General features: G+C 47.2%; 2 protein-coding genes and 1 long non-coding RNA gene across 7 annotated transcripts in view; 1 reads left to right on the plus strand and 2 right to left on the minus strand.

Moving 5' to 3' along the window:
* On the minus strand, positions 1-8,119 carry CCNE1 (cyclin E1). 2 transcript variants are annotated; one of them, XM_075838407.1, is made up of 12 exons: positions 7,508-8,119; positions 6,831-6,881; positions 6,629-6,707; positions 6,472-6,546; positions 4,410-4,561; positions 4,082-4,217; positions 3,598-3,744; positions 3,197-3,292; positions 2,987-3,121; positions 2,787-2,898; positions 2,140-2,300; positions 1-604 (listed from the first exon to the last, which is right to left on the minus strand). In XM_075838407.1, exons 2-12 carry the CDS (start codon positions 6,842-6,844, stop codon positions 497-499), a joined length of 1,215 nt encoding a protein of 404 aa, XP_075694522.1. In that variant the 5' UTR covers positions 6,845-6,881; positions 7,508-8,119; the 3' UTR covers positions 1-496. The 2 variants fall into 2 exon arrangements, with proteins under 2 accessions (XP_075694522.1, XP_075694521.1); XM_075838406.1 differs by lacking the exons at positions 6,472-6,546; positions 6,629-6,707; positions 6,831-6,881; positions 7,508-8,119 and adding an exon at positions 4,655-4,786.
* Positions 8,118-22,100, plus strand: LOC142661129 (uncharacterized protein F13E9.13, mitochondrial-like). Of its 2 annotated transcripts, none has more exons than XM_075838408.1 (7): positions 8,118-8,216; positions 15,570-15,645; positions 15,715-15,797; positions 16,815-16,995; positions 18,646-18,796; positions 20,377-20,504; positions 20,906-22,100. In XM_075838408.1, exons 2-7 carry the CDS (start codon positions 15,573-15,575, stop codon positions 21,094-21,096), a joined length of 807 nt encoding a protein of 268 aa, XP_075694523.1. In that variant the 5' UTR covers positions 8,118-8,216; positions 15,570-15,572; the 3' UTR covers positions 21,097-22,100. The 2 variants fall into 2 exon arrangements, with proteins under 2 accessions (XP_075694523.1, XP_075694524.1); XM_075838409.1 differs by lacking the exon at positions 8,118-8,216 and adding an exon at positions 14,079-14,105.
* Positions 20,784-25,378, minus strand: part of LOC142661131 (uncharacterized) — a 13,737-nt gene continuing 9,142 nt past the window's right edge. For all 3 annotated transcript variants that reach the window (XR_012850649.1, XR_012850650.1, XR_012850651.1), the window contains one exon: positions 20,784-21,026. This is a non-coding gene — a long non-coding RNA (uncharacterized LOC142661131). The remainder of the gene's footprint in view (positions 21,027-25,378) is intronic.

Below are 25,378 nucleotides of genomic sequence, written 5' to 3' on the forward strand. Positions count from 1 at the left end.
TTACTTTAAAAACATTGCCATCTCCTAGACGGCATCTTTATTTAAAAAGATATAGCAGCATCTCTAATCAAAAAGGTACAGATTGTAAAGGAGAGAGGAGAGAGCACCCTGAAAAGTAACCCTGACACCCAGCAGGACTCCCAGTCACCCCCTCCCCCAATCATTACTTTCCTTGGCATCCAGCAGCATTTTCTATAGCAGCAAAACAAACACTTCGGGATTTTCGCCATTTGTTAAAATAAAATAGTAGCAATCAATGGTGAGACGCGGAGCGTCGAAGGGGGAGCGCCCCGCAATCAATGGTGAGACGCGAAGCGCCCCGCAATCAATGGTGAGACGCGAAGCGTCGAAGGGGGAGCGCCCCGCAATCAATGGTGAGACGCGGAGCGTCGAAGGGGGAGTGCCCCGTAGGAAGTTTATAAAAGCGTAAAATGCCTGCGTGTAACGTGTCCAACACATCGGCAGCAAGTCCAGCACAGAGCAGGGTCACTCCGAGTCACCAGTCCTGTTTCTTGTCACTCCGGGGGGGCGTCAGAACGCCGCTGGGGACTGGAGTTACTCTGTTCTTTTCCTCTAACATTTCCTTCTTAGTTTGAGCTTTTTCCTGAAAAATAAAAAAAACAAAAAAAACTTAAAAAAACAAAAAAACAGGACAATGGGAGAGACGAGCGTGCAACAGATGTGGCGTTAAGGAATTGTAACTTAAGAAATTCCCTGCTTGGATTCAGGAATGATCAAAACAGCACAGGGGGGGGGGGGGGGGATGCGGAGGGAAAAACTAACACCCCCCCCCCCCCAATGAGTGCCCAGGGAAGAGACACGCAGCAGGTTCTCATTACACCAATGAGGGATTGTTAGTCAAGCAATTGTCTGACATTTCCTGCATAAAAGAAAGTGAGGAGCTTCCCTCTACAGCCGGGTTTCTAAGTATAAACACTGCAGAACTTCTGCAACGGAACTGAGATTTTGAAGATCTCATGCCCACGCTGCGGGGGGGATTAATGGAGCTGCGGTGTGGAATTCGGTAGCATGTCAATTTATGCTGCGTTTTCCCGATTGAATTCAATGGGGATGCAAAACCAGCAACGAAGGCAGAATCGCAGCGACTCCGCGGCAAAAAAAAATAAAAAAAAATTATACCTACCCAGAACTCCCTGCCTCTTCCTCCAGACCGGCCTCCTGGGATGACGTTTCATCCCATGTGACCGCTGCAGCCAATCAGAGGGGATGCAGACTCATCCAGGGAGGCCGGACAGCAAAGGAGGGGCGTGTTACCATGACAATGGCCACAGTAAGTAGGAAGAGTGTTTTTTTTTTCTGGCGGTAAAAAAAAAAAAAACTGGTGCGGTTTTTCGGACAGAACGTGCTGCGGGTCTCAGGTCGGTGCGTGGTTTTATGGCTTGTTAAACTGGCATTAGTGCCACCCACCAGCCTTGCCCTAGGAAGCTCCTTTAACAAAAAAAAGCTGCAGAGCGCCATAAAGGGTTAGGACCTCCAGCGATACAAAACCCCTGAATTGACTAAATATGGGCGTCGGGGGCAGGGCTTGAGTCCCGAGCAAAGCGCTAGCCATGTGACAGCCCCTCGCGGTCATGTTCTTGATAACACGCCGTCACGAACAGCTCATGAAGCGAGAGCTCAGTCACGCGGGGCCGTGTCAGCGCGTCATTATTAGAAAAGCTCCAGAACTCCCGGGAACAATTCATGAGGTTAGAACTGCACGACTTAGTACAGCATTGTAAATTAGTAAGTTACTTCGTTTCGCATAAATATATTAGTGCAATTTTTGGATCCCGGATAACCCCTGTAAGCTGAGAGGCCGTAGTCACCCGGAGTAACAAGCAATCCCAGCAATGAACCAGTGGAGATGCCCTTTAAATAATCCATAGGTCAAATATCAGAAATAAAAATAACTAATAATTAAAATTACTCAAAAAAGGTCTTCAGAGGACATACAGGGGCCGCCATTTTTCCAACAGAAGAAACATTTCAGCCTTCAATTAGCTGAAAAGGAAGTTGCCACTTCTTAAAGAAACAGTCCTTACATAAGTAGGAGTGAGAGCGGCCGCCGGCACGTCCTATAATCTCCGGTTCGATTCACGTCCAATAACGGCTTCATATTTATAAGGAAACACTTACCAGCAGATCTAAGCAGCCCGTGTGCGTCTGGATATTGTGCAGGTCTTCAATGTCCACCCCCTTGAAAAACTTTAATTTTGATTGTACCCCCGCGTCTCTTATCGCCATCGCAAACGGTACCACGTGTTTTATGCAAGTTTCAAGTTCTCTCCATCGATAGCCTGAAATCAAAACAGAGAAAGAAAAAGAATTACAACTAAAGCAAAACCCCAACCAAGTAATATATATATATGGCACACGACCCATCAGGGTGACAAGTAGTGAAACGTCCTGCAACTTTCGAATATACTTGGCGTTTCAATTCCTCACCGTTTCACAGCTTGCTTTCAGTGAGTGGAAACACTTGCTTGAAAGCCCATACAGAGGTTCGCTACAATTGTATCCAGTCTAGACCATTCTATGAACTCCGGAATGTTACATGCAATCTCCACTGATACAATATATCTGACACAATGTAACAGTCTGGAGGTCAGAGGATGATCTACACTGGATACAATGTAGCGAGCCTCAGCAGCTATTCACAATATGGAGGGTCAAGCACCCACAAACTGGTTGTATAGGTGGCCCTGCTGCCATGAATCAGGGGGTGCCAATCCTCCGCCAAAAACAGAAACCAAACAAGCAGGCGCCGGTTCCTCCAGACGTACCCGACACCTTTTCCACAAGTTCAGCATTGGAGAAGTGATACAAGGCAGAAGCGGCCAGGACGCTGTAAGGATATTCCAGACACCCGATATCCAGGATACAAACATCTAGGAGCTAGAACAAGACCGGACAATAAATAAGACGGCGGACACTATGGAACCCTGCCCCCCCCCCCCCCCATATCACACAGGAACCATCTTACCTCTACTATCTGTATGTACGTCTGCTGAGGGTACTGGGGGAGCAGGAACTGCTGCAATTCTCTACCATAGGCGACTTGTAAGTAGACGTTCAGCCAGGAGACCACAGTCATCGGCGTTAAACACCATTTCAGTGTCTGAGAAGGGTGAAGAGAAAAGTTAAAGAGGCCTGAATGCTGTATAGAAAGAAGTATGACTCCCATCATCCTCACCTTCATGATTATTAGTTCCATACTAAGGATCTCATCCTCTGTGCAGGCACCATCTGAAATGTAGGCGAACTGATTGAGCTTCGGAGGGTAGATCTCCTAAAAGATAAGGTTTCAGGCATTATGGAGAACCCCAACTGGTACCATGGGGGGGGGGGGGGGGGGGCAGGCACTTCACAGAGTACTACGACTCCTCCACACAAGATATTGAGATCCAGGGCCACCAGATGAGTAGGTAAGTTATGTGAAGACCCTTCTAATCCAGCAAGGTCCTGGTATGGAGAGGACACTGGATCCAAGCAGCAAGAATTACCAGAGGTCCTACACAGAACTGATGATCTCAAAAAGTCTCCCTTAGGTGGTCACCTGTGCCCCCATCATAGCAGGCAAATCATGTTACCCACCTCCAGTTTAGCAGCAATGAATAAGGAGGTGATGCCGATTAGTTGTAGCCTGGTCTTCACCACGTTCTCTTGCGTTGCCATAAACCGGTCGAAGAAGTCTTGTGCCAGATAGAAAGTCTCTCGGTGCAGCTTATAAACTTCACAAACCTGAGAAAGGAGAAACTGTAAGAAGACACTGGAAACTCCAAGTCAGAAGCCGGGGAGAAGATACGCGCGGAGTTCTCCTTCTACCAAGCTTCATCTCAACCTTCAGCTCCAACAAGTTCTTCTAAAAAAAAAAACTTTACTACAGTAATGTCTCTATCATACAGGAACCCACAACCCTACTGATGGGGATGTCCATTTTGAACAAGCCGTTCGCATGTCGAGGGTCCCCTCTAGTGGGTGGTCTGGTTCTTCCACTGTAATGACCTTGCCTTACATAGTAGATTGCGATGACATTGACTTAGAACTTGAGTCTCGGGAATACCGAGATGCTACCAACCTCCATGAGCCAGTCCAGTAGGATGGACCTCATGCTCTGCTGCAGCTCCGGATGCCTTTGGAAGAGATTTTTGTCCCTCAGGTAGGTCACGTCTTTATGCAGCATGTTTCTCCACACATCGTCATGGTTGGCCCAACTGGAAAAACAGAACAGATCAGCAAATGTGCCACAGACTGGTCTTAAAGAAACCATCTCACCATTAAAGGGTACCCCATAATGTGTCCCAGTATAAAGGAGGGGGCACCAGTCTAGCGTTATAGGATCCATGTACAGTCCTGTATTCCTAGAACAAGAACCCCCAACATCCCTCTGATAAGTAGCTGCATACCTGAGCTGCGGGAGAGGTGAAACCGTGGACAATCGGAATTTCAGGCAGGTGTATTGAGGAGAAGGAGCAACGTCTGAAGTCTCCGTTTCTTTCTCGGGTGTAGGGATTAACTTGTAGGGGCTTTTCCATGCGTCACCATTACTCAAATTACCCTACAATGACAATCAATGTTTAATTATATTAATGATCTTTTTTTATAATTATGACGAATGTCACACAAGACAAATATCCAGAAGAACTCAGACCATACGACCACTGCGCTTCTTCTTGCTCGACTCTGATCTATGGAGATTTTCTGATCCGCACGCAGTCACTAGACTGCACCTCCCATCATGTCCTGAGCTGCATGTGGAGTGCAGCATTCTCCAGCTCACACTGTATAAGGAGACGGCACAAGGCCATATGAGGGAGGAAGTCTCCACATAGCAGAGCTGATACAGTGCAGGTCGACAGACGCAGCTCAGTGGGATTTTTCTGCACTTCCAAAACATTATGCAACTCTTCCCTCCAACAAAAAAAAATAACTTCTGGTAAAAAAAAAACAAAAAAACACAACAAGTTGCACAGTAGGAGCAGTGGAGTCCCAGCCGCATAGTGGAGGCCCGAGCAGCATGGACTATTATCTGTGTGTCAGCACCGCTCAGATCTCTCAGGAACAATCACCTTTTCCAGACGGATTAAAGACAAAGTTGGAGAAGAAAGGATTTTGATTTGTGCTGCAGACAATAACTACCAGTAGTCAAGGTCTCCGGATCACAAAAAATGAATTGTAAGCTCCTGGGCCTAAATGATACAGGCCATTGCATTGGTGCAGTTCACTATTGTTCTGTGATTTCCAGCACTATCGCCACAAGGGCTCACGTGCCCGGCCGTATCTTGGTACAACCCCAGAGTTAGGCAGCACCCACATTGATTCCAGAGGAAAAAAAATAATAATAGATGTTCTACCCAGATACCGTATTCCAGGGCATGGTTTCTGGGGGCAGATACCTCCATAATATGGTGGCGTACTGAGGTCTTCCGTATACAGCAGCACTCTGAATGCTCACAACTAACAGACGCCTGAACGACTAGGTTTTTGCTCCTAGAATAGCTTTTGGAACTTAACCCACCATTTTAGTTATTCCCATTGACCATAATTAATAGAAAGGTCTAGTGTAAGGTCCATTCAGGTGGCATTCACAGACCAAGGTCGGCTGTACATGGGTTCTCCGAGTTTACAGCATCCGCAGGTACAGTACGGACCCATAGTGGGCTATTTGCATTGTTACAGACCCATAACACAACCTTGTGCTAGACTCCTTAAAAGGGTTGTCCAAGATTTTTTTTAAAACGGCTCCTTTCTTCCAGAGTCGGCACCACACCTGTCCAGAAGTTGATATTGCAGCCATGAACCTCAATGGAGCTGAGCTGCAATACCAGACAACCCATGGATGTATGTGGCGCAGCTTTTTGGAAGAAAGCAGCCATGGCTTTGTATTACTGCCTAACCCTTATAAAAAGGTGCCCAGTCGGGAAGTGAGCCACAGGTAGTTTTACATTGCATTGCCGCGCTATGGTGATGCGGTTTTTGGCCAGCTTGCACAGGTGTGTACACCTGTCCAAGCCGCACTTCAAAAGTGCACCCCTTTGTGGTAAATCCATGTGGCACCATACAGGGCTCCATAATACAGGGCTCCATAATACAGGGCTCCATAATACAGGGCTCCATAATACAGGGCTCCATAATACAGGGCTCCATAATACAGGGCTCCATAATACAGGGCTCCATAATACAGGGCTCCATAATACAGGGCTCCATAATACACTATAAAAAAAAATGCTGCCGTTTAGTTTAGGCGTTAGTGACATCACAGCATTACTCCGAATAGCCAATATATGACCATAAGTATAGCAATGATGGGGGGGGGGGGGGGGGTGATAAATAGCACTATGGATAAAGTCCTATATATAAGGATCTGAGAGGACCATTCTACATACATAACTTTCCAGGAGAAGCTTGTTTACAAAAACAAAACTTCTATTTATCAACAAAACCGCAACAAAGTATCAGAGGAGTTACCCGGTGCCCGTACTGCTTCTTCTTGGTCATTTCCAGCAGCTCCAGCTCCAAATTTTCATCTGGGTCCTGCAGAAACTGCACAGGGAGCAATGAATGATGAGTGAGCAGAAAGCAGCAGCCCCCCATCCACCACACATGGCTCTTTGTATGCACTTACAATGGCCACATCTGCCTTTCTCTTCCTGGAGGGCTGTGCTCTCCTCTCACCCTTTGTAGGATTTTCTTTTGTGCAATTGCTAAAATTAATATGAAAAATAAATATGATCATTGCTGCAACAGATGGCACAGGTAGGGGAGGGGGTGCATGACTGGTGCCATGAATGGCACTGGGCACCAGAGATGGTGAGGTCTGTACCTACCTCATGATGGGCATCCCAGGATCCCAGAGGTGGAATTAGGGGGATTTGCAGCTGAAATTAAGAAGAGAGCAGGGTGAGAAGCCCACATTTGGGCAGTGGATATTGCAGGGAAGGGACTCCCAGCCCCCACTGAAGCTTTGGCGCCGGGGAGAGGGGGAAGGTGCAGAGCTCCCCTGGCTGTGGAGCTTCACCCTAGGAGCAATCCTTTACCAGAGACCCGATGCCATAGATCTGACCCCTCTGATAGCCCCCCACAAAGTGAGCCAAGACAGAAAAATGGCTGCAAACTTTGCACAGGGGGGAGGGTGGGTTTGGGCGTGCTTTCCATCCCCCCACAGCCTGAGACACCCATTACCATTGCCTGCTAACTACCCCTAGATAGTGCCCTCACAGCTGCCCCCATAAACAGGGGCCAAACATTAACCCCTGCAGGCCCGATGAGGCCTATAACGCGGGGTTTCCTCAGCAGGCCTCCTATCGAGTCAACAGGCTGCAATCTCAAACTCCTAAAAATCTCCACACCCTAAAAGAAAAACGGTACCCCCACTGTATAGAGAGCACCCCACATCCCTACACATTTACAGGAGACCACCATAAACCCAATGAGCACCCCACTACTTTTTTTTTTCAAGGTGAACCCCAAAACTACAAGGATAAAACGTGTAGCAATGACTTACCAGAGATGTCGGGGTGCAGGATGCAGAGCAGGGGTCCAGATATATATTTTGGGGGAATGGGGTGTGGAGTACGAGATCAATAAAAACGTGGGGTTCAGAGGAGGACAGAAATATAAACGGTATGAGATCACAGGAAGATTAAATAAGGCAAAAGTAAGGCGGGGGTTATGGTAGAAATGGGGTGGCAAAGTGGCCACTTCTATATAAATAAGGGGGCACAGAGATAGTAGGGACTATTGGGGTTCATGAAGCATGATGGTAGAGTAGCAGGTCTCCTACAAGGCAGGCGATGAGGGGGCTCCCCTGATAGAAGTGGGGGGTGGGGGGGTTACTGTTAAGAGAATCCAGGAATCCGCTTCCAATGTGCAGTAAGTCCTTAGGTAGGCGCCGGAATTTAGGGGGTTCAGCAGTCCAAGCGTTTAGTTAGAACTAGAAAGTGGGGGTCAGCGGTCCTGGGGTTGCCGATCAGGCGTTCTCGGCTTAGCTGACTTTTCGGGGGCGCCTCTATATCACAATCACACCCGATCCCCGGCCTCCCCCGCCAGCCCCCGTTATAAACACTGCCAGCCGGGACCCGGGGATCGGAGGGAGGGACTGGCGCCCAGGGCGTGGCTTCTTGTAACCAGTGGGCGGGGACTGGAAGGGAGGAACACGTGGGTGCTGGAGCTGAATGTAAACATAGAAGTGTCGGGGATCCTGGAATATTGGGGTGAGGTTTTATTATTACATTTATATGTATGTATTAAGGTCTGTGCGCGCAGAACAGCGCGCTGTGGTTGCAGGAAGCGCGCATGACGTCACCGCGTTCTAGAACTTGATACTTTGTAACTTCCTCTCGCTGATACAAGTGCATCGCCTCCTTTGTACGTCACAGGTTTAGGATTCCTGTCCCTTCTCTTGTTTTATTCACTTCTTGACATGTTTATGTATTTTTCCTGGTTCTGTAATACCGCATCTAATAGAACAAAACACTATTTATGTGGGACTAGTATAGATCTCTATATACCTCTAGATATTAGCAGAGACATACAGAGGTGCATTATGGTCCAGAGATCTGTATGGGTGCTGTATAAAACTCGGAACGTGTACGGAAACATAATACGTCCGTGTACATAAAGTGTGTGTGTGATTTAAAGCATCTGAAAGTTCCAGTGGGTGATGGAGATCATTTCCCTAATGGGATCCAATCTGAATTTCGGAAGGAAATATATGGTGCACATGCGGACATAAAATACCCTCATGATACTGCAGCCTGAGGCTGGCTGGCCATGAGAAAAGTAAAACTAACTCGCCGATCTTACGTGTTCGGGGGCCTCCAAACTTTCCTCTGACTGAAAATGTTGTGGGAAAGATGGATCAGATGTGTTGGATTTCAACATGCCCAATTTTTTGTTCCTATGGGGGATAAGCCCCTGCTGGACGCTGTTCCTTAAAAAAACCATGTTTAAAAAAAAACGCAGCATGAAACCGCAGCATGAAACCGCAGCGTGCTCCATGACATTCCGTACATTGTCTAGCCTTAACCTTACTATATAGCACATGAATCCATTAAGTCCACTCTGAATTTTATTAGAAGCCAGTTAACCTATGAAAAAGTGTTTGGAGTGTAGAAGAACCTGGACCCCAGTCCTGTAAGACCACCATTATAACCTGGACGCCAGTCCTGTAAGACCACCATAATAACCTGGACCCCAGTCCTGTAAGACCACCATTATAACCTGGACCCCAGTCCTGTAAGACCACCATTATAACCTGGATCCCAGTCCTGCAAGACCACCATTATAACCTGGACCCAAGTCCTGTAAGACCACCATTATAACCTGGACCCCAGTCCTGTAAGACCACCATTATAACCTGGACCCCAGTCCTGCAAGACCACCATTATAACCTGGACCCAAGTCCTGTAAGACCACCATTATAACCTGGACCCCAGTCCTGTAAGACCACCATTATAACCTGGACCCAAGTCCTGTACGACCACCATTATAACCTGGACCCCAGTCCTGTAAGACCACCATTATAACCTGGACCCCAGTCCTGTAAGACCACCATTATAACCTGGACCCCAGTCCTGTAAGACCACTATTATAACCTGGACCCCAGTCCGGTACGACAACCATTATAACCTGGACCCCAGTCCGGTACGACCACCATTATAACCTGGACACCAGTCCTGTAAGACCACCATTATAACCTGGACCCCAGTCCTGTAAGACCACCATTATAACCTGGACCCCAGTCCTGTAAGACCACCATTATAACCTGGACCCCAGTCCTGTAAGACCACCATTATAACCTGGATCCCAGTCCTGCAAGACCACCATTATAACCTGGACCCAAGTCCTGTAAGACCACCATTATAACCTGGACCCCAGTCCTGTAAGACCACCATTATAACCTGGACCCCAGTCCTGCAAGACCACCATTATAACCTGGACCCAAGTCCTGTAAGACCACCATTATAACCTGGACCCCAGTCCTGTAAGACCACCATTATAACCTGGACCCAAGTCCTGTACGACCACCATTATAACCTGGACCCCAGTCCTGTAAGACCACCATTATAACCTGGACCCCAGTCCTGTAAGACCACCATTATAACCTGGACCCCAGTCCTGTAAGACCACCATTATAACCTGGACCCCAGTCCGGTACGACAACCATTATAACCTGGACCCCAGTCCGGTACGACCACCATTATAACCTGGACACCAGTCCTGTAAGACCACCATTATAACCTGGACCCCAGTCCTGTAAGACCACCATTATAACCTGGACCCCAGTCCTGTAAGACCACCATTATAACCTGGACCCCAGTCCTGTAAGACCACCATTATAACCTGGACCCAAGTCCTGTACGACCACCATTATAACCTGGACCCCAGTCCTGTAAGACCACCATTATAACCTGGACGCCAGTCCTGTAAGACCACCATAATAACCTGGACGCCAGTCCTGTAAGACCACCATTATAACCTGGACCCCAGTCCTGTAAGACCACCATTATAACCTGGACCCCAGTCCTGTAAGACCACCATTATAACCTGGACCCCAGTCCTGTAAGACCACCATTATAACCTGGACGCCAGTCCTGTAAGACCACCATTATAACCTGGACGCCAGTCCTGTAAGACCACCATTATAACCTGGACGCCAGTCCTGTAAGACCACCATTATAACCTGGACCCCAGTCCTGTAAGACCACCATTATAACCTGGACCCCAGTCCTGTAAGACCACCATTATAACCTGGACGCCAGTCCTGTAAGACCACCATTATAACCTGGACCCAAGTCCTGTACGACCACCATTATAACCTGGACCCCAGTCCTGTAAGACCACCATTATAACCTGGACGCCAGTCCTGTAAGACCACCATAATAACCTGGACGCCAGTCCTGTAAGACCACCATTATAACCTGGACCCCAGTCCTGTAAGACCACCATTATAACCTGGACCCCAGTCCTGTAAGACCACCATTATAACCTGGACCCCAGTCCTGTAAGACCACCATTATAACCTGGACGCCAGTCCTGTAAGACCACCATTATAACCTGGACGCCAGTCCTGTAAGACCACCATTATAACCTGGACGCCAGTCCTGTAAGACCACCATTATAACCTGGACCCCAGTCCTGTAAGACCACCATTATAACCTGGACCCCAGTCCTGTAAGACCACCATTATAACCTGGACGCCAGTCCTGTAAGACCACCATTATAACCTGGACCCCAGTCCTGTAAGACCACCATTATAACCTGGACGCCAGTCCTGTAAGACCACCATTATAACCTGGACCCCAGTCCTGTAAGACCGCCATTATAACCTGGACCCCAGTCCTGTAAGACCGCCATTATAACCTGGACCCCAGTCCTGTAAGACCACCATTATAACCTGGACCCCAGTCCTGTAAGACCACCATTATAACCTGGACCCCAGTCCTGTACGACCACCATTATAACCTGGACCCAAGTCCTGTAAGACCACCATTATAACCTGTACCCCAGTCCTGTAAGACCACCATTATAACCTGGACCCCAGTCCGGTACGACAACCATTATAACCTGGACCCCAGTCCGGTACGACCACCATTATAACCTGGACACCAGTCCTGTAAGACCACCATTATAACCTGGACCCAAGTCCTGTACGACCACCATTATAACCTGGACCCCAGTCCTGTAAGACCACCATTATAACCTGGACGCCAGTCCTGTAAGACCACCATAATAACCTGGACGCCAGTCCTGTAAGACCACCATTATAACCTGGACCCCAGTCCTGTAAGACCACCATTATAACCTGGACCCCAGTCCTGTAAGACCACCATTATAACCTGGACGCCAGTCCTGTAAGACCACCATTATAACCTGGACCCCAGTCCTGTAAGACCACCATTATAACCTGGACCCCAGTCCTGTACGACCACCATTATAACCTGGACCCCAGTCCTGTAAGACCACCATTATAACCTGGACCCCAGTCCTGTAAGACCACCATTATAACCTGGACCCCAGTCCGGTACGACAACCATTATAACCTGGACCCCAGTCCGGTACGACCACCATTATAACCTGGACACCAGTCCTGTAAGACCACCATTATAACCTGGACCCCAGTCCTGTAAGACCACCATTATAACCTGGATCCCAGTCCTGTAAGACCACCATTATAACCTGGACCCCAGTCCTGTACGACCACCATTATAACCTGGACCCAAGTCCTGTAAGACCACCATTATAACCTGGACCCCAGTCCTGTAAGACCACCATTATAACCTGGACCCAAGTCCTGTACGACCACCATTATAACCTGGACCCCAGTCCTGTAAGACCACCATTATAACCTGGACCCCAGTCCGGTACGACCACCATTATAACCTGGACCCCAGTCCGGTACGACCATCATTATAACCTGGACACCAGTCCTGTAAGACCACCATTATAACCTGGACCCCAGTCCTGTAAGACCACCATTATAACCTGGACCCCAGTCCTGTAAGACCACCATTATAACCTGGACCCCAGTCCTGTACGACCACCATTATAACCTGGACCCAAGTCCTGTAAGACCACCATTATAACCTGGACCCCAGTCCTGTACGACCACCATTATAACCTGGACCCCAGTCCTGTAAGACCACCATTATAACCTGGACGCCAGTCCTGTAAGACCACCATTATAACCTGGACGCCAGTCCTGTAAGACCACCATTATAACCTGGACCCCAGTCCTGTAAGACCACCATTATAACCTGGACCCCAGTCCTGTAAGACCACCATTATAACCTGGACACCAGTCCTGTAAGACCACCATTATAACCTGGACCCCAGTCCTGTAAGACCACCATTATAACCTGGACCCCAGTCCTGTAAGACCACCATTATAACCTGGACCCCAGTCCTGTACGACCACCATTATAACCTGTACCCCAGTCCTGTACGACCACCATTATAACCTAGACCCCAGTCCTGTAAGACCACCATTATAACCTAGACCCCAGTCCTGTAAGACCACCATTATAACCTGGACCCCAGTCCTGTAAGACCACCAGTATAACCTGGACCCCAGTCCTGTAAGACCACCATTATAACCTGGACCCCAGTCCTGTAAGACCACCATTATAACCTGGACCCCAGTCCTGTACGACCACCATTATAACCTGGACCCCAGTCCTGTAAGACCACCATTATAACCTGGACCCAAGTCCTGTACGACCACCATTATAGCCTGGACACCAGTCCTGTAAGACCACCATTATAACCTGGACACCAGTCCTGTAAGACCACCATTATAACCTGGACCCCAGTCCTGTAAGACCACCATTATAACCTGGACCCCAGTCCTGTAAGACCACCATTATAACCTGGACCTCAGTCCTGTAAGACCACCATTATAACCTGGACCCCAGTCCTGTACGACCACCATTATAACCTGGACTCCAGTCCTGTAAGACCACCATTATAACCTGGACCCCAGTCCTGTAAGACCACCATTATAACCTGGACCCAAGTCCTGTAAGACCACCATTATAACCTGGACCCCAGTCCTGTAAGACCACCATTATAACCTGGACCCCAGTCCTGTAAGACCACCATTATAACCTGGACCCCAGTCCTGTACGACCACCATTATAAAGCTTTCATAAAACGTATGCTGCCCACGTTGGTTTCAATTCACCTATAGAGGAGATAATAAGAAATCAACATGCATATAGGGGGCTCCAAAGATCTACTGAGAGATCCAGCTGATAATCCACTTGTCCAGTCTGACCATGCTTGTGAAGACCATATCGGACGTTCACCCTGTAATGGAGGAATCCTCTGCACAATGGCTTTTCACCTTCACTGTTTTCAAAGGTCAAAGACCCCCCCCCCCCCATGTACCAGAGTGTCATAGGGGGTACAAGGCCTGGCAGATGATCCAGTGACTCCAGGTGTGTGCGAGGATCTCCTTATGTAACGCTTCGTCTTATTTAATGGACACATTTCTTTGCCGTCTCCAGATGACCTTGGACCGGTCACGTTATCTGTGTTCTCGCTACATTGTACGGGCAGGGGCGCTGCTGGCGTCCTGTATATGTCATCTTTATATAGCGGTAATAGTCATGTTTGATTATATAATAAGCCTGCGACTCCATACAGAATCTGTGACCAGTCCCCCCCCCCCCCCAACCATTATGTGCCATGTGCAGTTGTGCTGTACTCTTAGGGCTTGTTCACATGTAACGGAATTTCGGACGGAAAATACGCAGCAGAATACAGTAGCAGCAAAGTGGGTGAGATGTAACAATTCTCATCCACATGCTGCGTAAAATTTGCGACCAGAAATTGACCTGCGGTGCGTATTTTTCGTACCGCAGCATTTCCTGCTGCCGAAAGTGACTGGATTGCTGCGTTTTTCAGAGGAGATGTCACCATCCCCCAACATTGTGAAATCCGCAGCAAAATCCGCACCATTTTCTGAAGCAATTCCGTTACATGTGGACAAGCCCTAATATGGCAGGTGGGTCCTCCCGACTCCAGGGCCTGAGTGCTGGGACTCCCACTTATTCAGGAAAAAGAGGTGCCCCGCTCCCTCATTGCAGATGTAGCGTTTGCTGCTTGCGCATGGTCCCTCCAATAGTCCGACCCCCCCCCCCCCCCTCTGACTGCAGCTGCACATCCCCCCTAGTGAAGTAACACGCATGGTAATCCAGAGTTGGGTGTAACGGCTGAATGATCGTACGACCAACATCTGTCTGTTCATGTCCCCCCTTTAAGTAAAGACATTCACCCCATCCCCCGTGGAGTGATTTTCAATCTCGGGGCTACATGGGGAGTGTTCACACCTCATGATGTTTACAATGGACTTTTAGGAAACCGTTGGGAAAGTTGAATGTTCTTTCTCCTCTGTGTGATCCAGGGGGTGTAATATTTGGGCAGTGAATGATTTTGTTCTCTTGGAAGCAGCTGCCGTTTCTGTGCCCCAGACATGAGACGTTCGTCCCGGGATATTGACATAATGAATGTGCCCTTTCAGTTCTGTCCTGGGCCCAGGGTGTGACCTTGATAGCCGGAAATAAGACAGGAATCGAAAATACACAGCGTTACCTCCCGAGCCGTCTGATACAGGAATTTCACGTGTACTCATTTATTGTCTCTACCTAAACCTCTACTTACACCCTCTCTCCGCCCAGGAGCATAGATGGAGCCCATAGCAAAAAGTGGGGCGACGAATCATCCCACCATATGTCCCTGTCCAGAACAGGAGGCCTAGGGCTTGCCCCCCCCCCCCCCATGAGGCCAGCCCCCCTGTACTTTGTATGCACTTGATAAGGGATGTGTGGCCTATCTGAGCTGGGCCCCCACTCCATATGGGCTGCTTTTATGGTATGTACATTGTCACTCCCACTCTCTATGGGATGATGAGGCAGGTAGTAGTTCCTGTAAACGTTGGAATCTATTCCCTGCGAAATGTTAATTTAAAGGGCAAGTCCTTTTTCCTATGTAAATATTTCGCCGGGTGAGTTGTTTGGACGCTGCTCGTCGTCACATCATGTTTTTTGTTCTTTTGTTTTCAGGCAATGAAGTTTTTGCAACTCTTTGGAGGACTGAGGTCCGTTGTCATTGGGATGGTTCATCTGAAAGCTTTGCCAGGTAGGTGGGGACTAGATTTGAATTGAATGATGTTAATGTCGCTTTCATATTAACCCTTCTCTCTACTAGGCGCGCCGGGCTGCGTGTTACCAGTGGCGCAGATTCTGGAAGAAGCTTGTAAGGAAGCGGAGATCTACAGGAAGGCTGGGATTGTAAGGGTTAACAACGTGTCTCTTGTAATTCAGGCATGGCGTGCGCACACAGGTGACATGCTCACATTTGGCTTTGTCATCACATATACATTTGGGATGCACTAGGAGAACAGTATGTACGCGCCCGGCCCATCCCCCTTATTTATTAGGAACCCGCTCCTCTAATACTCCCCCCCCCCACTTCCCTTCAGTAAGTCTTTTTTTTTCTTTTCGTTTTATATAAATAAATTTTATTTCTTGTGCAATCAAACATTCCTCACAATTTCTAGATCTCTGCTTTTTGTCAGTGAATGGAAATATTAATTGTTTATATCCAGAGACTGTAAACCCATCATGATCTAATACTTGTCACAGCTGAGAGTTTGCTACAATGTATCCAATCTAGACGGCTCTCTGTGAGCTAACTGGATACAATTGTAGGAAACCTTCAGTTGTGAGAACCATTAGGTCTTTTAAGATTATGTATGTAAATGTTTCCATTCACTGACAGCAAGCAGATTTTTTAAAAAAAATTAAGAAGTGAAACCAAAAATTGACTGGAAAATCTTTTTAAGTGAAATGTCACTTTCAGAAAAGCACCAATAGATTTCAGTTTTGGATTGTGAACATTGATGAGATTGGGTCCCTCACAGGGGATCTTTGGGGGCCACAGCTGAGGGGCAGTGTTGTCATGGAGACATGTGGCGCACAGTAAAGTACATTGGACATCTGATCGGCCGTGCATGTGTCGGTTGACTATAGATTTCCCAATCTCAGGGTCATGTAGGTGTCCAGGTAGCAGAGATCTGGGATGCTGTATGCAGGACTGGTTTAGCTGTCCCTCTGATGGCCATAAAACCCCCCAAAAGTGCTCAATGGGGGACCAGTAATCAGAGCCCCTGATCAGTAGCCGTCCCTCCTCTGCTCAGCCTGGAGGTTGTGTTTGCGCCGCTGCTGTGACGGTGACATTGGACAGTGAGTGACCTGCACTTTGGATTGTTTGAGCAGCAGCTGACGCCGGGGATTTTCTCTTGTCAGGACGGCCTCATGGTGGAGAACATGAATGACATCCCTTACACCCTTCACGTTGGACCGGAGGTCACAGCATCCATGGCCGCTGTATGTGCCGCTGTCAGGCAGACGTGCCCGCACCTCCCTCTAGGTGTTCAGGTTCTCGCTTGTGCCAATCAACAAGCCCTGGCGGTGGCACTGGCAGCAGGTAAACATCAGAGAGAAATGTACAGGTGTCTTTTCAATGACTCACCAGGGATGGATCACTGTGTACATGCAATGTATGCATTCAGGAGCCAAGGAAAGCTGGGTGACAAAAGCTGTGGTATTGGCCGTCACCCAGCTTTCCCAGACTCCTGAATCTGCCTGATATGGAGCGGAGCAGGAACGGGATGTATCATTGTGGTTTGAGCAGAATTGCTATTTATGAAATTGGGAAACCCGGGTTACAACCAGTATGACCTTAAAGGGGTATTCCGGTTATAACAAGTTATCCACTGGATACTGATTGGTGGGGCCCCCACTGATTAACAAAACGGGGTCTCATGACTCCCCCAGCCGCAGCCAGGAGAATTTGAATGGAGCGGTGGTGGAGCATTCGTCTGCCGCTCGATCCATACACTAGGACACTAACAGAAATTGCCGAGCACTGTCCTGCTGTTATTACCGGAATCCCCCTTTAACGACAGCTTTCATAGGGCTTGTCATTCAGCTTTCCCAGACTCCTGAATAGCTAATCTGCTCAGTTATAGAAGGATACGTTCCCTCATTCTGTATCAAGCCCCCTGCACGTGGCCGTAGCGGTAATCACGGACTGCCCCCCCCCCCCCCCGCATTTGCGGGCCGTGTTCACATTATAAACTATGGGAGCACGGTCTGTAAATTCAAAAAATAACACATGTCCTATTTTTGGGGGATCCTTTCTACGGCACGGACACCTTCCCGTAAATATATGGGAAGGTGTCCGTGGGCCATAGAAATGAATGGATCCGTACTTTGATCCGCAATTACGGATCCAAATTACGGTTGTGTGAATGGGGCCCAGAATTCAGTAGATTTGTGTCCAGGGGGCTGAGAATCCAGAGTGACGCCGCATGTAGTTGCTGTGTAGACGGCCAGGCTGGTTAATAGACCAGATATACCTAAGAAATGGCTCCAGGACTTCTATTTGGACCGCGTTCACATGTTGCAGAAATGGCCAGAAATTTGTGACGTGTGAACACAGCCTTACTGGGGGGTTATTTCTTTGTGGGGGTGGTCTTTATGTATTTGATCATTTGGGGATGGTCTGGTGACCCCTCTCTCCTCTGCCGCTCATGTAAAGTTGAGTCTCTGATTTGAGAACCAGTTTCTCAGGTCTAACCTCAATTCTGTTTGAGAGGAGCAGCACGGAGGACACGCCGGCCACAGTAACCGCACTGCCATATGTAGATGACGCCAAGACCACTCCAGATACGGCCCCCCATGACAAGACTGCCGCCCCCAGAACAGAGAGTAGTAAATCGGGAGTGAGAGCAGTTCATTCAATGTGCAGAGGTTTAAAGTAATGAATACAAGTTATACTGAATCTTTTACCCCAAAATGATATATCAATCTGTTCAGCTCCCCCTACTCTATAACATGCCTGCGGATTGGACTACATTTCTACGTGACAGGATCCCTTTAAGTGGATTAATGGCGGCTCTCTATGTTGTCACCCAACTTTCCCAGGCGCAGATATTGACAAGTTATGATGCTTTCCATGGCAATTAAAGTTGGTGACAGGTAGCAGTGAAATCTAGCAGAGGTCCCTTGTGTAGGTGCAGGAGACCCCCATACATGACTCCCAGCGGGACCCCTGACCTCTGTTGTTGTGCAGATCTGGACTTCATACGAGCCGAGGGCTTTGTCTTTTCTCATGTTGCTGATGAAGGACTGGTGAGCGCCTGTGCCGGGGACCTGCTGAGGTATCGCAAGGCTATCGGAGCTGAACACATTCAGATCTTTGCCGACATTAAGAAGAAGCACAGGTTAGTGTGAGCGGACCCTCATTAAGAAGCACAGGTTAGTGTGAGCAGACCCTCATTAAGAAGAAGCACAGGTTAGTGTGAGCGGACCCCCATTAAGAAGAAGCACAGGGTAGTGTGAGCGGACCCTCATTAAGAAGCACAGGTTAGTGTGAGCGGACCCTCATTAAGAAGCACAGGTTAGTGTGAGCAGACCCTCATTAAGAAGAAGCACAGGTTAGTGTGAGCGGACCCCCATTAAGAAGAAGCACAGGGTAGTGTGAGCGGACCCTCATTAAGAAGCACAGGTTAGTGTGAGCGGACCCTCATTAAGAAGCACAGGTTAGTGTGAGCAGACCCTCATTAAGAAGAAGCACAGGTTAGTGTGAGCGGACCCCCATTAAGAAGAAGCACAGGGTAGTGTGAGCGGACCCTCATTAAGAAGCACAGGTTAGTGTGAGCGGACCCTCATTAAGAAGCACAGGTTAGTGTGAGCAGACCCTCATTAAGAAGAAGCACAGGTTAGTGGGAGCAGACCCTCATTAAGAAGAAGCACAGGGTAGTGTGAGCGGACCCTCATTAAGAAGCACAGGTTAGTGTGAGCGGACCCTCATTAAGAAGCACAGGTTAGTGTGAGCGGACCCCCATTAAGAAGAAGCACAGGTTAGTGTGAGCGGACCCCCATTAAGAAGCACAGGGTAGTGTGAGCGGACCCTCATTAAGAAGCACAGGGTAGTGTGAGCGGACCCTCATTAAGAAGAAGCACAGGCTAGTGTGAGCGGACCCTCATTAAGAAGAAGCACAGGTTAGTGGGAGCGGATCCCCATTAAGAAGCACAGGTTAGTGTGAGCAGACCCCCATTAAGAAGAAGCACAGGGTAGTGTGAGCGGACCCTCATTAAGAAGAAGCACAGGTTAGTGTGAGCGGACCCTCATTAAGAAGAAGCACAGGTTAGTGGGAGCGGACCCTCATTAAGAAGAAGCACAGGTTAGTGGGAGCGGACCCCCATTAGGAAGAAGCACAGGTTAGTGTGAGCGGACCCTGTGTACATAGCGACCAGTACTTGTCATACTCTAATTATTCATGGTTTTATGTATATAAGTGTATAATGAAAAATTCTGCAACTTTCTAATAAACTTTGCATTTCAATTCCTCACATTTTTAAGATCTCTGCTTTCAGCCAGTGAATGAACACAAAGTTTTCATACAGAAGTAAAAAAAAAACTTTACATACCGATTACTTCTTACAGCAGATTGTTTGCTACAATTGTATCCAGTCTAGACCATCTACTGTAAGCTAAAAAGCCTGAACTCCAGACTGATACCTTAGTAGAAGTAGATCTGGTATGTTTACCTCACAGAGTATTGTCCAGACCGGATGCAATTTTCGCAAACACTCAGCTGTGAGACAAATTAGGTCAGGTTTTCAGCCTCTAGATGCAAACAACAATGTTTCTGTTCACTGACAGCAAATAGAGATTTTGAAAATGGCATGGAATTGAAAAATAAAGCCTAATAGAAAGTTGCAGAACATTTCATTATACAATTGTTAAGCTTCATTTACTAGAATGGACGGCTCTTTCAGTAATTGGCTGTGTTCTCAGCTCCCATGCAGTGACCGCAGATGTTTCGGTATCGGAAACGGCAAAGGCGGCAGAATTCTTCTTAGCAGATGGCGTTATATTGACCGGGGTCGCTACAGGTCAAGAAGCAGATCCAAGAGAACTTAAAGGTATAGTATAAAGATCCGCAGTTATTGATCGATGAGCTTTAGGGAAAATAACGATTGCCTGCACTGATACGTTGTAACAAACCCTCAGGACAGGAGAGAGATTTGTGCTACTGATCTGTTTGGCTCACAGAGGATTGTCCACACTGGATATAATGTAACATACCCTCAGCTGTGAGTAGTATTAGCTTTATACAAGTTTTTAGTCTCTGAAAGTTAACCAGAACGTGTACCATTCACTGACAGCAAACAGACATGTTGAAAATGAAAATTGCAGAACTGTTCATTGCACAATGATTAACTTTTATTTACATAAAACTGGGAGATTCCTTGAAATGGGATCCGCTCACATCCTGTATTGGGCTGTTCTGGTATCTGTTATTAATGTCTCCGTCCTGTCCTAGAGGTCCAGCGCTCGGTCCGGATTCCCGTTCTCATCGGATCAGGGGTGACGCTGGATAACGTGGAGAAATACACGGACGCGAACGCGTTAATCATCGGCTCCTATTTCAAACATCACGGCGACTGGAGAAATAACGTGGATTACGATAAAGTTGAGACATTCATGGACAAGATCGATCAGCTGCGAAACTGATGGACAGTCAGCTGTTACGGCCCCCTAGTGGACATCTGGTGGGATCGATTGTACGAGACAATGGGTGGAACACTATGGGAGTAGTAGTCTTGGTAAAGAGCCCCCCCAGTATTATAAATCAGCACTGAGTAATGTCTGGACATTTCTATTTACCTCGGACTTTAAAACAAATCTGAATTTTACATATTTTTTCCTTGAATAATTTAAATTCAAAGTGTGCGTTTAGAAAATCCATTTCTTACACCCTATTAAGGAATTCTGGGATAATAGAGGGGGGGGGGGTCCTCTATTCAGGATCCTCATCTCTTGTCAAGAGTGGAGAGCGATCACATGGAGGGTCTCTGGAGGACCTGTCCTTTACACAGACAACACATTGATATGAATGGACACTGTGTAATGCTAAATGTCTCCTGTGGTGGCGCTGCAGGGAAACTGAACACTTACTGCCAGGTTTCCCCATAGATTACATCTGATCGCTGGGGTCCCAGGAGGAGGGACACGTGATTATTTTATTGTCAAGGGACCTTTCTAACAGAATATAGGAGAACACCAAGTCCCCTGCACCCCCCCCCCCCCTTAAATGGCTGCATTATTCCTCTTCTTGACAGCTAGTACTGGTACCCCGGGGGGCACCCCAATATAATAAAGGTGCTGGTGACGACAATAGATCATCCATTGGAACTATTGCAGTTGACAGATAGGGGTGGGAGATACTCTCCTCGCATAATAAAGAAGAACTTATCAGTATTAGCAGATGTCTCCTGCTCCTCCCCACCCTATAATCTTCTGCCGAGAGCTGAAAACAGGAACCCTCTGTATATTCTTCAGCAGAGCTTCTAAAGACTGGCGGGTGACTAAACCAAGGAGATTCCGAGTAGTCACCCACTGGCTGTGGAGCCGGTTCCTAGGCAACAGACATTAGAAGTATTGATTATGGCGTCTGAATTATTTCCTAAATAGTGTTTACAAAATAAAATTTCTGTATTTTTGCTGGAGTTCTATGACATACGGCACCTCCTTCTAATACGTTCCATGCCAGTCACTCACCCAACCTGTGATTTATGCTCCACAATAAACCATTGTCTACAGAGAACACGCTGGCACCAGACTCCAGTGTCCATGTAAACTCTACACTCACTATTCTGCTGGTGGGGTCACTGTGTACATACATTACTGAACCTGTAGTGATCCTGAGTTATATCCTCTATTATACTCCAGAGCTGCACTCACTATTCTGCTGGTGGAGTCACTGTGTACATACATTACTTATCCTGTACTGATCCTGAGTTACATCCTGTATTATACTCCAGAGCTGCACTCACTATTCTGCTGGTGGAGTCACTGTGTACATACATTACATTACTTATCCTGTACTGATCCTGAGTTACATCCTGTATTATACTCCAGAGCTGCACTCACTATTCTGCTGGTGGAGTCACTGTGTACATACATTACTTATCTTGTACTGATCCTGAGTTACATCCTGTATTATACTCCAGATCTGCTCTCACTATTCTGCTGATGGAGTCACTGTGTACATACATTACATTACTGAACCTGTAGTGATCCTGAGTTATATCCTGTATTATACTCCGGAGCTGCACTCACTATTCTGCTGGTGGAGTCACTGTGTACATACATTACTTATCCTGTACTGATCCTGAGTTACATCCAGTATTATACTCCGGAGCTGCACTCACTATTCTGCTGGTGGAGTCACTGTGTACATACATTACATTACCTATTCTGTACTGATCCTGAGTTACATCCAGTATTATACTCCAGAGCTGAACTCACTATTCTGCTGGTGGAGTCACTGTGTACATACATTACATTACTTATCCTGTACTGATCCTGAGTTATATCCTGTATTATAATCCGGAGCTGCACTCACTATTCTACTGGTGGAGTCACTGTGTACATACATTACATTACTTATCCTGTACTGATCCTGAGTTACATCCTGTATTATACTCCAGAGCTGCACTCACTATTCTGCTGGTGGAGTCACTGTGTACATACATTACATTACTTATCCTGTACTAATCCTGAGTTACATCCTGTATTATACTCCAGAGCTGCACTCACTATTCTGCTGGTGGAGTCACTGTGTACATACATTACATTACTTATCCTGTACTGATCCTGAGTTACATCCAGTATTATACTCCGGAGCTGCACTCACTATTCTGCTGGTGGAGTCACCGTGTACATACATTACATTATTTATCCTGTACTGATCCTGAGTTACATCCTGTATTATACTCCAGAGCTGCACTCACTATTCTGCTGGTCGAGTCACTGTGTACATACATTACATTACTTATTCTGTACTGATCCTGAGTTACATCCTGTATTATACTCCAGAGCTGCTCTCACTATTCTGCTGGTGGAGTCACTGTGTACATACATTACATTACTTATCCTGTACTGATCCTGAGTTACATCCTGTATTATACTCCGGAGCTGCAGTCACTATTCTGCTGGTGGAGTCACTGTGTACATACATTACATTACCTATCCTGTACTGATCCTGAGTTACATCCAGTATTATACTCCAGAGCTGAACTCACTATTCTGCTGGTGGAGTCACTGTGTACATACATTACATTACTTATCCTGTACTGATCCTGAGTTATATCCTGTATTATAATCCGGAGCTGCACTCACTATTCTACTGGTGGAGTCACTGTGTACATACATTACATTACTTATCCTGTACTGATCCTGAGTTACATCCTGTATTATACTCCAGAGCTGCACTCACTATTCTGCTGGTGGAGTCACTGTGTACATACATTACATTACTTATCCTGTACTGATCCTGAGTTACATCCTGTATTATACTCCAGAGCTGCACTCACTATTCTGCTGGTGGAGTCACTGTGTGCATATATTACTTATCCTTTACTGATCCTGAGTTACATCCTGTATTATACTCCAGAGCTGCTCTCACTATTCTGCTGGTCGAGTCACTGTGTACATACATTACATTACTTATTCTGTACTGATCCTGAGTTACATCCTGTATTATACTCCAGAGCTGCTCTCACTATTCTGCTGGTCGAGTCACTGTGTACATACATTACATTACTTATCCTGTACTGATCCTGAGTTACATCCTGTATTATACTCCAGAGCTGCTCTCACTATTCTGCTGGTGGAGTCACTGTGTACATACATTACATTACTTATCCTGTACTGATCCTCAGTTACATCCTGTATTATACTCCAGAGCTGCTCTCACTATTCTGCTGGTGGAGTCACTGTGTACATACATTAGTTATCCTGTACGGATCCTGAGTTATATCCTGTATTGTACTTCAGAGCTGCACTTATTATTCTGCTGGCTTCAGACCTGGAATCTCCCAATGGCTTCTGTGCCCTGAACAAGCAGATCTGTACTGTGTTTCCAGCCATTATATTATATTATAACACATTACCAGTATGTTCTGTTTTACCTGCCAGCTCTTCATTCATGAAGAATACAGTCAGCAGCTTAGTGTGGACTGTCATTACAGCCTGCTACCACTGGATGGCAGTGTCTCTAACACCAGCCCGAAGCACTAGAGAAACTGTTATGTGGGTGACGCCAGGTAACAAAGTCCTAGCCAGTCACGGGTAAATTCAGCTAATTACTCAGACATGTCAGGAGAGCAGACAGATCCTCTTTAACAGGTAAAGCTCCGCCCTATAAAGTCCAGCACCGTCCAATCAGGATAAAGCTGAAGTATCATGTCTCCTCCTCTGTCCCGCCAGGTTCCCTCTGGTTTTTCTGGGGCCCTGAGACCATGATGATATTTTCTGATATTCAGTTTCACATTATGCTGGTACCGGTGTAGCTGCACCGAGGAAGCGAAGGAATAGTGCAGACATATTGTGGTCAATCATGATTTACCACACCCCCTTGAAGTAGGGGAGGGGCTTAGAGAGAGTTGTCACTTTAAGCCCCTCCCCAATAGGTCTCACTGTGCATTCAGAGCAGTAATTGTCACCTCACTTCCCAAACCCAGATCACAATATGTGCAGAGACCCCCCCCACCCCCCCCCCCCCCCCACACACAAATAATGGGGCTTCAAGACCTGAGCTGTTTTTGGAGATAATCATATATCTCCGGATTGGAAAAATCCTGGCGCCCCAGGCATCGGTCGGCATCCTGTGTGATTATTCAGTATGACACCTGCTGGTGACCTCCAATGAGGACTCTTCAATGGCAAATCTGAGTATTCTCTGGAACTCCTCAGGGATCTCTAGAACAAGGACCCCCGACCACCAACCTAC

This window comes from Rhinoderma darwinii, chromosome 9 (genome assembly GCF_050947455.1).
Source record: "Rhinoderma darwinii isolate aRhiDar2 chromosome 9, aRhiDar2.hap1, whole genome shotgun sequence".
Classification (NCBI taxonomy): Eukaryota; Metazoa; Chordata; class Amphibia; order Anura; family Rhinodermatidae; genus Rhinoderma; species Rhinoderma darwinii.

Excerpts from the sequence above, each read along its gene's own strand:
- CCNE1 (XM_075838407.1), bottom strand. Across the intron at positions 3,745-4,081 it reads TACTGGACTGGCTCATGGAG|GTTTGTGAAGTTTATAAGCT; the intron begins GTTGGTAGCATC and ends CTCCTTTCTCAG. Across the intron at positions 2,899-2,986 it reads CGTACATACAGATAGTAGAG|CTCCTAGATGTTTGTATCCT; the intron begins GTAAGATGGTTC and ends GTCTTGTTCTAG.
- LOC142661129 (XM_075838408.1), top strand. The coding sequence starts at position 15,573 with ATGAAGTTTTTGCAACTCTTTGGAGGACTGAGGTCCGTTGTCATTGGG. Across the intron at positions 16,996-18,645 it reads GGCGGTGGCACTGGCAGCAG|ATCTGGACTTCATACGAGCC; the intron begins GTAAACATCAGA and ends GTTGTTGTGCAG. Across the intron at positions 18,797-20,376 it reads GACATTAAGAAGAAGCACAG|CTCCCATGCAGTGACCGCAG; the intron begins GTTAGTGTGAGC and ends CTGTGTTCTCAG.